General features: G+C 35.1%; 2 protein-coding genes across 9 annotated transcripts in view; both read right to left on the bottom strand.

The window, feature by feature from the left end:
* Window positions 1-1,744: 1,744 nt before the first annotated feature.
* On the bottom strand, window positions 1,745-9,345 carry LOC147380425 (uncharacterized). 2 transcript variants are annotated; one of them, XM_086431733.1, is made up of 8 exons: window positions 9,133-9,345; window positions 7,652-8,263; window positions 6,531-6,718; window positions 4,676-4,914; window positions 4,397-4,596; window positions 2,247-2,372; window positions 2,023-2,142; window positions 1,745-1,878 (listed from the first exon to the last, which is right to left on the bottom strand). In XM_086431733.1, exons 1-7 carry the CDS (start codon window positions 9,286-9,288, stop codon window positions 2,044-2,046), a joined length of 1,620 nt encoding a protein of 539 aa, XP_086287859.1. In that variant the 5' UTR covers window positions 9,289-9,345; the 3' UTR covers window positions 1,745-1,878; window positions 2,023-2,043. The 2 variants fall into 2 exon arrangements, with proteins under 2 accessions (XP_086287859.1, XP_086287858.1); XM_086431732.1 differs by having other exon boundaries at window positions 1,745-2,142.
* Window positions 9,346-10,070: 725 nt separating this feature from the next.
* Window positions 10,071-16,705, bottom strand: part of LOC147380424 (cytochrome c-type biogenesis CcmH-like mitochondrial protein) — a 7,108-nt gene continuing 473 nt past the window's right edge. The window contains exons 2-4 of one of the 7 annotated variants that reach the window (XM_086431737.1): window positions 15,029-15,202; window positions 11,726-11,854; window positions 10,071-10,556 (exon numbers count right to left, since the gene is read on the bottom strand). In XM_086431737.1, coding sequence (XP_086287863.1) covers window positions 10,542-10,556; window positions 11,726-11,854; window positions 15,029-15,202 — 318 coding nt within the window. In that variant the 3' untranslated portion in view covers window positions 10,071-10,541. The other 6 variants (XM_086431736.1, XR_015175348.1, XR_015175345.1 and 3 more) reach the window with 6 other exon arrangements.

Genomic DNA, 16,705 nt, shown 5'->3' with positions numbered 1-16,705 from the left:
TTTTATAATTACACATCATTCATTTCCATCGAAAATTATTCATCCAAAATTAAGTTCTTTTAATGCTGATTTCAAATTTTGGTAACTTGTATGACATTATTATTTTTAATTTGAAATTTGTGGACTTTTATAAATAGAAATTATTATTTATAAATTGAAGATTTGAGTATTATTTATTACTTAAAAATGAATTGTATTTTAATTTTATAAGAAAAAATATATTTTATTGTGTTTGATAATAAATAAGCATTTGAAACATGCAAACAATGTATAATATGATTGTAAGGATAACAAAGACAATTTACCAACTTCAGCAATGTGCAACAAACATGATTCAACATCTAAACAAACAACTTTTTTAGCACTTAAATTCAGCGCTTATAATTTTTAGCGCTAAATGCTATTCAGCACTTATTTTTTTCAGTTTAACAAACAGCACCTAAGTCTACAGACAATGCAACCAAAAAACACTCAGCTCATAACCTGGAAAGGAAAAGCCTCCAATAATCAATAAAGCGAAACCAGTACAAGATCGAACATAAGCAAACAGCCACATAGAAAAGAATCTTCTCATATTAAAGAATAATTGGGCTTGGCTCAAACTAAGAGATTTTCAAAATTCAATCTAGAGCACACTTTCAAAACTTGGTTTGACATCTCGTCTCATTCATGGACGAGACCAAGTTGTTTTGAGGGCAACACCAACTTTTGCGCATGCCACACCAATTCCTATGTAAATCACCAAAAGAATTGCATACAATTGGGGTGGCATTAAGTTGTTGGTGTAGCAATAGCAACTCTTTTATTTATGATAGATATTTATATGAAAATAATTATAATTTTTTTTTTTCTTCAGAAAATAGAGTAGATTAGAAGATAATAAAACCATATGTTATTTAGATAATAAATATTTAACTTTAAAAAATATATTTTAATTTAAATACATGAAATCCCGGTTGGCTTGGATGAATTTTACTGACTCGGTCGAGATTTTCAAAATATCGTCTAAGTCATCCTGTTTGTCTCGCGAGATTTTACACATGTGAGACGCCATGTCCATCCATCTCATTCATGGATGGTACCAAGATGACTCGGGCGAGTCATCTCGGTCTCCGATGATATTTAAAACCATGAACTAAAGACACAAACTTCAACTTCAACTTGATAGAACCCTACCAATAACCGCAATACCAATAAAAACCACAATATCCAAAATCTAGGGCTACAGGCAATAGAAACTCGCATCTATAATCTGAAAATCTTCTTATAGTTGACAAGATTTACCAAAGATAAATTAACTGATACAAAATAAAGGGCTGTCAAATCCAAATCAAATAAACTACCAAAGCCACTTACACAGTCCTTCTTAGATAGTATACATAATCAACATCATTAATAAATAAATAATATCAAACCCTACCAATAAAAATCCAAATATCCTATATTTAGGTTTACAAGGAACATAAACACTCATCTATAACCTGAAAACCTTCCAAGAATTCTCCAATAATCAATAAAGCAAAAAAAAAAAAAAAAAAAACACACACACACACACACACACCCCCCTTGAAAACATTCATCTTCTCATAATCAGTAAAGAAAACCCAGTAAAAGACCCCTATGAAACAAGAAATAACAATATGTGACAAGGGAAAGCATGACTGAAAGTTATAGTCATGGAATTAAATTATGAGTGCAAAACAGAGAGCTGCACAACTCGCGATTTTAGGAAAACATTTGTTGATGGACCTAAAAAAGCCCCTTTTTATTTGCTCTTTTAAGATGGTAGAGGATAACTGTTCTGTTACAGATTACATACACCTTTACTACTAATGGCTCTGTGGTGCTTCTCAGCTGAAGGGCCGAACTTCACCATTACTAAAAGCAAGGATCCCAAAATCAGTCATTTTTTTTTAATATTTACATTCACATAAAAAAAAAAAGTTCAACATTTACAGGATTTGTCACCACTATTATATAGATATCACCATTTTGTAACTTTTTTAGAGAGAATTTAAGTACCTGAACTTGAAATCAGTCAAGTTAGCGATCTTCCTGTCGAACTCTGTTTGGATCAGAGACCATATCCATCATTATCTTCTCTGGTGAATCTTCCCAACTAGAAAAGTTTTTCAAGTCAACCTATAGAAAGAAAGGATAAAAAAAATGTAAGATTGTCATGTCATATACAAGCACTCTTTAGGCAAAGCTTTAATATAAAAAATAAAAACATCTCTGTCAGCGACCTTGCGTCTTTGCTGGGTAAAAAGTTGTTCTCTATTCTTATATCTGTCCCGATCTTCCTTGGCTGTTTCTCCACCTAATCCCCATACTTCCACCTCAAGAACTGAACTTTCAATTGGTAGAAACCCCTGAAATTTCCACATTCAAAAGCCATTTCGTGAAAAGCTAGAAATGGTCATTTCTAGTTCCACCATGTTCAACTAAAACGAAATAAGTGATAAATAGCAAAAAAAAAACAATTTGGGAATCCATCTATTGTTAAACTGCATGTTATATCAACCCAGTATAGTGCATTGCCCCATATACGTATATACAAGAGGATGTCCATGCCTACAGCATGGGTCATCCACTCATGTGCCTGTGTTCTCTTTGCGTGCGTGTGTTGAAGAAGAATAATGAAGAACATACCTTATCTGATTCTTTTAAAAACCAGATATGATCAATGGTCCAACCAGATTTTAAAGAATTATCAGTCCGGTTCACTGAGAACCAGACTTTTGAAAATGAACCGTCAGTTTTTATAGAACACAGTTTCAACAGGTAAAACCGGAATTTTCTAAGAAACATCAGTTCCAAAAATTGGACACAAACTCCTTAACAAAAATCAAAGAAACACTTTCCTTACTAACATTTCTTATTTCAAATGTTACCAAGGGTCGTTGAGCTCACATGAATTACCAAATTGGCAAATCCAACACCACAGCCCTCTAGATTTCATGGAAAGACTCAGATAAAAAGAAAGTTTAAAAAAAAATTATTTTTTGGGGGCTCGATCCAAGGTTTTGAAAATTGACAGCTAATGAACTCCATAAGTTTTAAACTTAAAATTTAACTGTAAGAAATAATATGTTCTAAGTTCTTCAATTTGTTTCATCCCTGTGGCATTGGATCATGTTTTTGGATGCCACAAGGTGAGCTCAATGACCCTTAGTAACATTTAAAATCTTACTAAGTAAGACTATAGTTACTCAAAGTCAAATAACGGTTTTTTCTCTTGGGAATAATGTGTTGATCATCCCATTTTTTAGGATTTTTTAATAGGAACTTTCTTATTAAAATATTAAATCATGCAGGAATCTGTAAATTATTAGTTTCTCAAGGGTTTTATCAAAATCTAAAACTCAAAAATTGATCTCTATTACCATCAAGTTAAATCATTTGTTTTATTAGGGTTTTAGATAGTAAAATACATGTTATTTTAGGGATTTTAACTTAAGTTATGAATATTTTAGAGACCTACTCATTAAAATTTGAAAAAGAAAAAAAAAAGATTTAAAAGAATTTTTATCTGAATCTTTTAATTTGTTGATGTTCTTAAACGATTGAATAAACATTAAATTTATCCTATATTAAATTTTTGAGTTCTCCTTAGTTGTATTTTTTTCATATGTATATATACATAATTACTTGGGGAATATAAATCAGTTTGACCAAATGGAATCCCGGTTGGACCGAGGTCCGACCAATGAAACAAAATTTCAGTTGGATCATCGGTTCGGTATTTAAAACAATGACCAAAATGGATCCCTTCAACTTCTCAAGGCCCAAAACAAATTAGAGAAGTAAATTCGGAAATATATATATATATATATATATATATATATATATAGTGGTGGAGGTTCATTTTTCCTCTTGAGGCATAAAGGATAAAAACCAATTGGTGCTTTGATATATGTTTCCGATATTTCCAGATTTCTTCTTCCTCCATGAAAACCCCATTGCTTAATCTTCTTCTCATCTATTTCGTTATTATCTTCTTTTGATTTGTGGGTTGTGTATTGTTCTTGATTTATTGCCTAGAGAGAGATGGGAGAGTGGGTGGTTAAAGGTGGTTTCAAACAGCTGAGTTGGTTATCGTGGGTAGTGCTCTCCACCATTGAATCTTCATTGATTTATTGCCTAGAGAGAGATGGGAAAGTCGGTGGTTTCAGGTGGTAATCAAACAGTTGAGTTGTTTATAGTGGGGAGTGCTATCCATCATTGGATCTTTCCAATACAATCTAACACCATGGACCATATTTATGGGGGTGAAAAAACCCTGTTTTGTACATTTGATAAGTATTTAAAACCATTATTATTTATGTGTATGACAGAACTTTAAACTTAAAAAAAGTACAAAAAACAGGAGCTTTAACTATATTTGTGATCGTACCTGATTGGGAACAAGGGAACCAGGTTGGTAAGTCTTGTCAACAGCGTGATGACGAATAGTAATTCTAGCAAAATCTTCATCAATAAATATTCTCTCATTCCCAATAGTCCCTCCAAATGCAATACCCTTAGGCTTTGGATGTGGTTCATAGACCCTAGCACTGGGATGTAAGTGGCTATACACAAAGTTCTTCTCCTTCCCTGTTTATAGGTGGTATCTCTTCTCAGAAAAATTCAGAGTAATAAAAATAAAAATAAGAAAATAGAAAACTTTACATACCATAAGGTGGGAACACATGAAAAATCGGGCTTATGGCATAGAGATATCCAGAGCTACCGTAGAAAACATTTTTATTTTCAAATCCCTGTTGAGTTAGAACACCAACAACCCATCTCTTGACATTGGAATCACCATCATGAGTATCCTCAGAACTAGCTGAGACCAAAATCAGCAATGGTCCAAGGTAACCTTCAATGTTAGACCAGAATCTGTTCAATCCCTTCCCGTGAAGAGACGACCTGCACACAAGTTGTAGACAAAAAAAGAGAACAACACTAAATGATCTAAAGATTCATATGAGTATGTAAGTAAGTGTCGTCGTTCCATCTATTTGGAAAAAAAGTGGCCAACATAAGGCAAAATGCTAAATACATTGGCAATAATGTTGGATATTCTTGATACAGATTGATATTATAGTCAATATTTGTTAACTAATCAACTACTCCAAAAGACCAATCTGCTGGAGAGGGGGAGAACTATGAAAAGTGTAAAATGTATAGTACTTTTAAAATCTAGTCAAGCCAGTATCACGTAGCTACTTGAAATAGTGTTCATAAGAATGCACTTTTTGCCTGTCATACACTAAATAAGAACATTTCTAAGCTGAGCATGAGAAACTTAAGTATGTCAAAGTTATCATACATTATATATATACAAGATTCAAGATATCGAAATGTATCAGCCAAATACATATCAGTATCGGCCGAAACATTGAATGTTTGAAGAATGCATAGGATTGTATTGGCCGATACAATATTGGTTTTTTCCTCAACCAAAACATTCTCCGATACGACATTTAGATCTTGTATATATATGGAATAAGGACATTAACATTTTCCACCACATTCACTTTCTAATAATACCCTTGCCCATTTTATTTTTTTAGTGAAAATGACAAGGGTATGTTGGTCTTTCACATAATAAATGCTTGATTGCCAAAGTATTTAATGCAAACAAGGCATTTAAATCAAAATACTAAAATGCCTTTAGCATTTATTATGTAAAAGACCAACATACAATTGTCTTTTTCACTAAAAGACAAAATGGAAGGGGCATTATTGGAATATGAATGTAGTGGAGAATGCTAACATTCTCATAGCGTCTTGGATGTTAGTATTCTTAGCACGCACGCACGCGCACACACACACACACACACATATATATATGGGTCAGGTTCCCTTGATTCTTGAAGAATGACTCATGGAGAAAAAACATGATCCCAAACGATTAAAAAAAATCCAATGGTTGAGATTTATCCTTGGGATAAGTATCTTTGAGATATGTGTTATCAAGATGCACACAAATCTCAGCTGTTGAATTTTGTGTCTAAACGGTTGGGATCATGTGTTTTCTCATGAGTCACCGGAAACCAACCATATATATACACACACGCACGCACACAGCCACTATTATAATGAAAGAATGCCGAGTAAGATTAGTTCAATACTAAATTTGCTTTCAAAAAACTGCCTCCACAATTACCTTTAATCTTACCATTATCGAAGGTCATTTTCATCAAAATAAACAAAATTACAATCCCAACCTATAACCACGTTGGTTTTCTAAAATTTAAAAAATATCCTTTTTATTAAATTACCTTCAAAATCGCCTTAGTTAATATTTTAAATAAAGGCCCTGACAATTTAAATTTCAATCCCACAACCTTTACATTAATCCTAATTTTTGTAATGCATGTGTGTTTGCACATACCACCTAGTGCACGCACGCGCGCGCGCGTGCGCGTGTGTGTGTGTGTGTGAGAGAGAGAGAGAGAGAGAGAGAGAGAGAGAGAGAGAGAGAGAGAGAGAGAGAGAGAGTATTTCAATTAGACATACTAAAAAGTGAAATGACAAACCGATAAAGAAGGTTTTCAAAAGTTCCATCGCCATTTTTGGAAATGCATGCCCTTAAGAATTCTTCGCTTAAGGCACCTCTAAGGGTAAGAGAGATTGCCCAGGCCCTTCCACATGTGAGGAGATATGTATTATGTGACTCTTTAGATGAAATATCACCATTAGAAAAATCAGAAGGCTCTGAGTTATCCTGCTCAAATTCAATGAAGAATTCATATCAGTAGATGAACAACATCCAAACCTCTAATCCATGGATTTCATAATGAGCTAATCATATAATGAAGTTCAACACAAAGTGAAATTTCCGAAGGTAGAAAAAGTAACAAGTAGCATAATTTATTTGATTTTATGTTATCCCATAAACAAACAAAAAAGTTATTCCACTCAAAGAGAGGACAATGAAGAGAAATGGAAATTATATTGTAGGAGTCAAAGATCATAATCATAGAAATAAAAAAATAACTGGAACTAACAATTCTAAGACAAAACTGTAAGATATTTCCGGTATGTGGCCCACATGGTTGGGTTTCTAGAAATACTTGAAATCTCCAAATTTCAATCCTATTGGAAATTGTAATCGAAGTTAAATTGGGATAAAGTTTTATTGCTTGCAGTTTCCTTCATGGGTTAGGAAACATATTGGGATAGAAACTTTGGCCCTCTCTCTCCATCTATAAATGCGGATGTAATATCATCAATGGTATTATCACACACAAGCCAAATATATTTGGAAACCATATAAGAAGCAATTGGGAATGTAATCCCATCAACGGTATTAGTTTATCAGTTTTAAAAAAAATGAATTTGAGACTAGAGCCCTTGTAATGTATGTGTCACTAACTAAGTAAAACCTCATAATGTTGCTAACTATGGCAATAAAGCACAAATGTAGGCTGAACAACAGAATAAATCATGTCATTCTTAACAATGCATCATAAACAGGTCATGATTTATAATAAGATCAAGCAGATTGACACAGTTCAACAGATTAGTGAAATCTGGAATAGCTAACACTCTTATCTATAAAAAAAAATGAAATAGACAGTATGATAAAAGCTAAATTTTTTTTACAAATTATAGTTAAAATAAATATATTTAACTCAAAAGAGAAGAAATAAAATACCTCCGAAGATGCACATCTTTGGAGTCTAGCATGGACATACTGGGCAACGCAATATGCAAGGTTTGGAACTGTTGTCAAGGCCCACATATGAAGCTTTTGTGCAGGGAGTTCAACTTCCAAGTCAGAAATACCACAATCCCATATATTTAGATCATTGCCCACTTCGGTGCATGATGTTATAGCCGATAATATTAAATGGCTTATATCTGGAAGATCTAATTTTGATTGGCACTTGGAAAACTTCCAAGTTCTTGAACTCTGCGACATAATCCAACACATCCACAGAAGCATGAGCACATCAGTGGACATGAAAGAGCCACTAATCTTACTGTCAGCATCATCTGACTCAAATTCCAATTTCAAAGTAACGCCAACTTTTGAACTTGTAGAAGCATATAGCCTATACAAATTATTAAGAGACATTGATGCCGTCATCGAACCACAGCACTTAATGTAACCTCTTAAAAACTCAATCCAATGAACTCCTTCTTTGTCTGTCATGAAAAAGAGGTCAACAATGGTTGAACCCAGATGAGATAATAACTTTGGAAAGAAATCAGGCATCGAAGATGATTCACTCATCAGGTTTGTGAAGTTTAAACTGAAGCATTCCTGAAATGGATAAAAAATTTCAAATATATAAGAACAAAGCATTATTGTTAAGATTAAGAGTCTTGCTGGAGTAACATTGTGGGGGACATTTCTGACCTGGATGCGTGTCATAACCATAGATTTCTTCATCGAGATACAACTGAGATCTCGATGAAAAGCATCTATGGTTATGACACACATCCACATCAGAAATCTCCCCCACGATGTTACTTCAGCATTATCCTAAAATTAAATATCTAATTCCCTAGTTTATTTCACACACAAAAAAAAAAAAAAAGAAGAAGAAGAAAGAGCTACTATTGCCACATTAACATTTACTAATGCCACACCAATTCCTATATAAATCACCAAAGAATTGCACACAGTTGGTGTGGCGTTAGTAAAAATTGGTGTGAATAGCAACCCTCAAAATTTGGGGGGAACGCTAATTGTGTTTCACGAATTTTTGAAATATTTCTATGGAACATTCTGACTTCCGAAAGGACCAAAATGAGACATGAACCCATCAATGTTTCGATCAAGACCGTCTTGATTTTTTTTTTTTTTTTTTTTTTACAGAAATACAATGTTTTGGTACAATTTTTTTCCATTATGGGTGAATTAATTGATTCCGCTCATGATGTTCACCATCAAATACATTGGTAATCAAATCTAACCAGTAGAAGCAAAAGAAAATCAAAATCTCAAATTTCTACTAAAACCACCGAACCATCTATGTTTTAAAGTGGTTGAAATTCTGGACTCATTATAGTATATAGATGAATTAAGTAACTTCAATTTCAAAGCAACAAAATTTTCAATGTTGAAGCATGAAATTAGGGTTTTTAAACTAAAAAAGGGGAAATTAACAGAGATGATTAGGGCTTTACAGGAAGAGATTTGAGGGGAATCGAGTTGGTTTGAGGGTCCGCAAGCTTAGAGAAAGCTTTTTGAAGAATCAGAAGAGCTCCTCTTGAGGTTGCGAGTGATTCTAATTCTCGTTGTTCTTGCGAGATCTGATTCTGTGTAGACGACGAAGCTCCCATTCTCTCTCTCTCTCTCTCTCTGACTGTGTGAAGGAAAATGAGAAGAGAAGCGGAGACGTGTGAAGGGGTATTAACGGTTTTGTGAATTGTGAGACACGTGTGACCACTTTGAAGGTGATTTGATAATTGTCCCTCCAAGTTCCGAAAGAGCAGTTTGTGCACGTGTCGGTAAGGCGGTCATTTGATCGGATCGGGTTTCTATGAGACCAATCCGAATCTATTTGGTCCACTACTGGATCCGGTTTTACTAAAAAGGGTGTGAGTTTGAAAAAGAGAACTACTATTGGCACCCCAGCTTTTACTTATTACATTCCGATTAAAAATGGGTGAATCTCCATTTCATGCTGAATATGACGAAATTCTGGTTTTGGTACACTGTTCATTTTGATTCCCAAACATGCTTTCATAGTAAATTCGTTACTTTTATAATCTACAAATTTGTGAATTCGACACTTTTATAATCTATGAATTCGTTGATAAAATACTAGCGATTTTGCCTTATAAGCGATCTTGTCGGTAATTTATTAACGAATTCATTGATTATAAAAGTGAGGAATTCACTGGAAAAGCATGTTTTAGATATAAACATGAACAGTGTACCGAAATCGAAATTTGGACATAAGTTACATATGTTTTGGGAAAAATCTCATTAAAAATAGAGAAAATAAGTGAATTGGGGGGGGGGGGGGGGGGTTTGGATCTTATATGAATCTAATCATAATTGTAAACAACTATTAAAATTATTTGAACAGGTGTTATAGCTTAGCACTGCTGAGATTATAATTTGAGCCAAACCTTATTAATTTTTGAAGAGTGTATTTTAATTGGGGTGGATAAGTAAAATTAAGAAATTGAGGTCTAATAAGTAAACATTGGGTGCCAATAACAATTATCTTAAAAAAATACTGCACATAATACCCAAAATAGATACATAAATGAATATAAAGATGAGTATATATGTTTGGAGGGTGAAAACCACAGGTCACCCAATGATACACATGTCACTTAGGGATTCAAGGCCCGACTCATTTGATGAAGTGTCACAAGAAGATACACTTGGAAGGTCGGATCTTGGGACATCAATTAAGAATGCATTGCTCGAACAATCTCGAGAATTCATCTAGTAAGATTTTATATTCGAAATAAGATCAAATCCCAAAAAATCAAGGACGAAAGGACAAAGATACCAATTTACAATGGCCTAGATCAATGAATGATGCATGTTCATCATTAAGCACTCGGAAGGGCATCTCTCATACTATCATCACCTGTGAAGAATTATCAAAACAAAGACCACAGTTATCTAATAATAAATATTCAATTCAGACAATTTGTTGGACTCAATTAGCGAAGATCCTTGTTCGAAGTCGGGGAGAATACATGTCTCTTGAATTTAAACAATGAATATTAGATAACAAGATGGCACATCAAAAGACATGCCCCCACACGCCTCAACAAAACTTGGAAACAACAAGATCTTTTCGAATTGGGGAAACAAAGCTCATTAAGTCAAGGAGAGACCTTTCGAGTATAATGCGATAAACAGGTAAAAAAGTTAAAGCCATCAGAAATAACATGAATAAAAAATTTTACAAAAAAAATAAGTCGAACGCAATCATGGGGTCATCGGCTACTATTGACAAGTAAACAGTAACATAACCAAACTTCTTGATCAGATATTAGCTAATGAAACGAGGACAATTCTATCCAAAACTGAATCCCCTATTTCCACGTTCCACAACGAAATTGAGAAAATGATTCTCAAACATCACGGGAGATGGTTTCATCGATCCCACGAATTCTTCCCTCTTTGTGGAGGAGGCGTCAAGATATCTAACATCTTCTCTTTCTCTTTTGGCGTCAATGGAACACCTCTGACAAGGTTTAATGCCATAATGTGTACATTAGTTTTCTGTCTATGCTTCTGAAAAGCCCAAACCCCTGCAGCTGCTCCTGCAACTAGAAACTATTTTTCCAGACCCAATAGTGCAATATTAGTAGAAAATTAAAAGATGAGAGTTGCTATTGGCACCCCAACTTTTACTTATTACATCCCAATTTCTTAAATTATTTATCACACCCCAATTAACGATTAAAACACACTCTTCAAACATTATCAAAGTTTGGTTCAGATTATAATCTCAACATTACAAAAAATTATAACACTCGTTCAAACAACTTCAGTAGTTGTTTACAATTATGATTAAGCTCATATAAAATTCTAAACCCAAAAAATAGAAATCTAGCCACGAAAAAAATAAAAAAGAAAAAGTGAGCTCCTGTTGGCACTCCAACTTTTACTTAATTTTCAACCATTCACTTATTTTTCTTATTTTTTTTAATTCGGGAGTAATAAGTAAAAGTTGGGAGCCAATAGCAGCAATCTAAAAGATTAATCACTAATTTAAGAAAATGTCTACAATCCTCATAAACTGACTGGTGATAGCCAAAGTGCGGCAGTCTGCAGATCAAATCGTGGGGCATAGAGTACTGTCTCCGCAAAATCGTCCTCAAGTTTTTTATAGATCTCTTTGTCGCTTTTCCCGGTACGAATTTCATCATGAATCTACTGCAATGATGGTGCAAGCAGCCTCAGAACATATATTGGATAACCCCATTTTTTTAGAGAACTTCTATTGCCACACCAACTTTTACTAAGAGCACCCCTAGATGTGTGCTAATTCTTTGATGGTATCAAATGAATTGGGTACTAATAGTAAAAGTTGGAGTGGAAATAGAATCTCACTCTTTTTTCCTCAGTTGGGAAAGACTACAGCAAGTAGATAACTAAATATTACAGTTAAAACTTTTACAGACATAAATATTGGTAATTAGTTGAAATATAATTGAAAGACAAATTATGTTCTGTTTGAGGTTTCTCAACTGAAACAGTTGACAAAGGAGCCATGAATGAAGTTTTAGGCTGATGTGATAGAGTTACATTAGTAGGAAGGACTGAGTCCCTTCTTTGTAAATTTTTCTGAAGCTACGAGGGCTTACAAGAAACAAAAACTATGCCCACTCATTGGAGTCTGGCCAATGTAAACTCATTCTTGGATCTTGACAACTACCAATACTTCTTTTTTGCTTGGTGGGGGTTAGTGGTTAACTGTTAACGTCTAGTATAAGAAGAGGTTCAGGGGTTTGAACCTTTGACCTTGGGAACAACCTCCACAAGGTCTTACCACTTAGCAAAGTGGATTGGATAATTCTCTTCTTGCTATTATAATTCATCCATGACTGTTCAAAGAAGTATAAAAATGAAAAAAATACCTTGAGCTATGTATGTCTTTTGTGTGGAGTAATCTCATCTGAGTATTTCAAATTAATATCCACAGATTCACATGGCTTCTCCCAGAACGCTTCCTGACATAAAAAATGGACCAGAAGTAGGTTATTGTGAAAGTTCATAAAAATTTGCTTCCTTCTCTCTTTTACATTTTTTTTTAAAGAAGTAAGCCGATTAGTGGTTAGTAATTAGAAGTGAAGGCGGACTTTGAACCCATGTCATGGTATCAACATTCACAGGCTTTAACCAACCAAGCCAGATGGCACCTTCAAGGCCCCACCTAAAAGACCTGGCATACCATGCTTGTGTGACGGGTGCAAACATAGGACCACATATACAAGGCCCCACCAAGCAGACCCTGGCTCTCTAGTGCCACATGTGGCACCCTCTTTGTGGGCCCTGGCATGCCAGATTATGCATCCCTACATGCCTACTCCACATGGTGATGCTCAAGCAGCTCTTTGACATCTTAACCAGCTTTGTACTCGCAAGCTCTCTCCCTAGTGCCCAATGCAGCATCTCTCATCCCTGAAGTATTTCATTATGGTGTCCAATGGACATTAGAGGAGACTTGGGTTTAGAGACCACAAGTAGATCCAACAGGCGCTACCCTACTTGGCACCATCTCTTACCGGTGTTTGATGGGGAAGCGAAGTGATGTTGGTCTAGTTGTATCAAACTGGCCAAGACGTTGTAACATCAAGCCCTTATCAAATTGACAAGACAGGCAATTCAATCAATGGATCCCCACGTCAATAGTACGAGATGTTAGTCGCTGATTGTCACAAATACTAGGGTGCCAGGTCAACTTAGTTCCAAAAAAATGGCATGGTCGAACGTCTGACACAGGACCCTATTATATAAATATGGGATCCCTACTATCAACTTTACTCCTTGACCTCTATGCAACAATTGATTGTGGTCAAGGAAGGTAACTCATGTTCAAAATGTTGTATAAAACTAGGGGAGCAGATCCTCGGTAGTGCATATTCCATGTAGTTCCCTGCGGTGCCTTTTAATTAGTAGACATTGAAATTTTGAAAACAAAATCAGACAACTCAGCCTTGTATGGATCATGGTGTAGATCAGATTTGAAAAAATTAGAATTCTTTGAGTCCAATGAAGGCTTTGAAGATGGACAGTCCATGACCTCCAATTTTTTTAACAAAACAGATTTTGTGGCCATGTGACGTGGCTGTCCTTCAATCATCTAATATAACTACAGGGTACCACAGGGAAAACACACTACAGAGGATCCGCTCCCATAAAACTAGAAGGGGTAACTCTAAATTACGCAAAATAAAATAATATTGAAAAGGATCACTCATGGATTAATCTAGAAGGTCCAAAAACACAAATCTATCAATACTTGACACAATTTGAAAGATTAAATCAAACTGGATTTCATAAAATTCTATAGATTGATAGAGTTAGAAGATTACAATTAATAAAAAGTTGGGAAACTGGTGAAGTGCCAACATAGCTAAGTGGTAAGATGTGTGGAGTGTTGTTCCCACGTGCTAGGTTCAAACACCCTGGAACCCAACTTCATATGTTAACCACTAACCCTATATCTATCCCCAAAAAAAAAAGTGAGAAGGAACTCAAATTGTAAGATCTGTGTCTATACAATAGGTTACTAAAAGCAAAGAAAGAAGGGGACAACAATAGCACAAATAGAATTACTAATAATTATTATTTTATATGTCTAGCCTAGGTGGTTGCTTAAATATCCATGCTTTAGGCCTAAACATGACCCCTTCTGTACTAGTGGCTGCCTCGATCCTGATTAGGGGTTAGGAGTCCCAGCTAACATAGCGGACAAGACTCGTGAAGCTATAACTATATTGTTCATTCATGTCCACATAGACCAGAGAGAGCTCAAGTAAAGTTTTACCAATTACCAAAACGGGTTTATAGCCACTAGTTTAAAGATCGTATATCATTTGGCAACAGTTGGGCATTGGATAATATTCACAAGTTATTACCAGAAAATCATGTTTACAAGTTCTTCTCAAGAAAACATAACTGCACAACTTGTCGCACAAAAGCAACTCGATTAATAGCTCCAGTTTTAGGTTGCTTTGGACTCGTGTTAGTGTGGAGTCCAGTGTAATTTGAGTTTTCAATCCTTGGCACCTATTAAGACTAGACTCTTATTGTAACATAGATATCTCAGAACTTTGTTTTTAACTTTACAAGGATAAAAAAAATTTGAAACCATCCCTAGGAATGCATAAAATAAAAACGTTCAGCTACTATCAAGTTATATTTCATTTTATCATTCGATAAAACTTTTCGATCTCCATGAATATTTAAAGAATTGTTCCCATTCTATCTACGATTGGAACATAGCAAGCATGTTAATTGGAGTGATTCAAAAGTTAAAGAGGGGGGGGCGGGGGGGGGGGGGGGGGGGGGGGGGGGGGGAATGTGAACCAAACAAGGTACCTTTCTGAGGAGAATGGCAACATCTGCTTGCGAGTCCTCGATGGATTGGCTCCCACACTCAGTGCAACGCACATTGTGACTAATGTTTCTAGCTCGAGCTTCCACAACTTGTGTCTTTTTCACAACGTCATCTCCCTTTTCCATTGTAAAATAGATCAACCAAGTCCACAAAGACTACAAACAAATTATAAATAAATAAATTACCAATTTTTGAGACTGTCGATTTTTCTTACATTATTTTGGCAAAATTGCTGAATATCAGAAACAATCAAACAAAGTTTTCTGGAAAGCTTCTCATCATGAAGGTGCCGACTTAGCTAAGTTGGTACGACATGTGGAGTGTTGATCCGATGACCAGGGTTCAAAGTTTTCTAAAGCACTAACTCTTGTTTCTTACTTCCCAAAATGTTTGTATCAAACGAGTGTTTAGAATCACGTGGTTAGGCTGATTATTTAGCTTAGAGATTTCTTAGATGTTCCCTATTGTTTGAAGCCCAGGTCACTTAAGTAAATTATATGTCCAAGAAACTCATTTAGTGATGTTAATCAACCATCTATCCCAAAAGGTCAACCTGTTAGGAAAGGGGCGAACAATGAATACAAGAGGGAACAATGAATACAAGAGGGCCACGGGATGAATAAGGGTATGATAATACATAACACTTGGGAGCAGAGAAATCCTACATTCAACACTCCCCTCACCGAAATGGTGGAAACAATCGAACCTGTGACCCATACAGACCTCTTGCTCTAATACCATGTTGACCAACCATTTATCCCAAAAATTTGAATTGTTAGGAAAGGGGGAGAACAATGAATATAAGAGGGTCACGGAATAAACAGGAATACGATAATACGTGACACCCAGGAGAAAGCGAATCCCACACTCAGCAAGTGATATTTAGGAACCTCTAGCTTGTTCATGCCACCATTTAACTTGTTCATGAATAGTTGCCTCAACCAATACTTCAACTTATTTTGGCTCTCCTTCAAGATAAATTTAGAGAACCAATTTGTTGTGCATTTGGTCTCAAACATGGTTTTAAAACTCGGTTTCACGTCTTGTCTACTCCAGCCAAGATACCGAGTTAACTCGGACGATACATCTTGTCTGGTTCGGCATTGAAACAATGATTTTTAACCATTTAAAAAATCTAAAAAAATTCAGAAATGGTTCCTATTAAAAAATGAAGCCAGAAAAAGAAGATGAAGAAAAATCGAATTGGGGGTGAGAGCATAGGCTTCAAGCTTGAAAACCTGCTGTCTCGTTTAACTCGAACGAGATTTTGCAAAATCTCGTCCAAGACATCCCGTTTATCTCAAGATAGGCGACTGTCTCAAATGGGCTTGTATATTAGTCTCATCCAGCCACGACACCGAGTTAACTCAGGCGATACCAGTCTCCAACGAGTTTTAAAACCATGGTCTCAAACTAACTTTTTTTATATTTTTTTTTCCTTTTTTGGTAAGTAAAAAAGATTTATTTAGAGTCATGATATTACCACACCATAAAAATGTGAATAAACCCCAAAAATGATGACTTATAGCGTGATATTATAACAAAATCACTAATGGGTTTATTCATATTTTTATGGCGTGGTAATATCACAGACACCTTACCCATAGAACCTACCAAACTGCAATAAAATAAAATAAAAACAAAAAACAAAAAAATCA

The sequence above is a fragment of the Akebia trifoliata genome, unplaced genomic scaffold (assembly GCF_017979445.1).
Source record: "Akebia trifoliata isolate Shusen 1 unplaced genomic scaffold, ASM1797944v1 Contig01415, whole genome shotgun sequence".
Lineage (NCBI taxonomy): Eukaryota > Viridiplantae > Streptophyta > Magnoliopsida > Ranunculales > Lardizabalaceae > Akebia > Akebia trifoliata.
This window is presented reverse-complemented; position numbering and strand designations above follow the sequence as displayed.

Excerpts from the sequence above, each read along its gene's own strand:
- LOC147380425 (XM_086431732.1), bottom strand. The coding sequence starts at position 9,288 with ATGGGAGCTTCGTCGTCTACACAGAATCAGATCTCGCAAGAACAACGA. Across the intron at positions 4,915-6,530 it reads TTTGAAAACCTTCTTTATCG|GTCGTCTCTTCACGGGAAGG; the intron begins GTTTGTCATTTC and ends ACTTGTGTGCAG. Across the intron at positions 2,373-4,396 it reads GTTCCCTTGTTCCCAATCAG|GGGTTTCTACCAATTGAAAG; the intron begins GTACGATCACAA and ends TGGAAATTTCAG.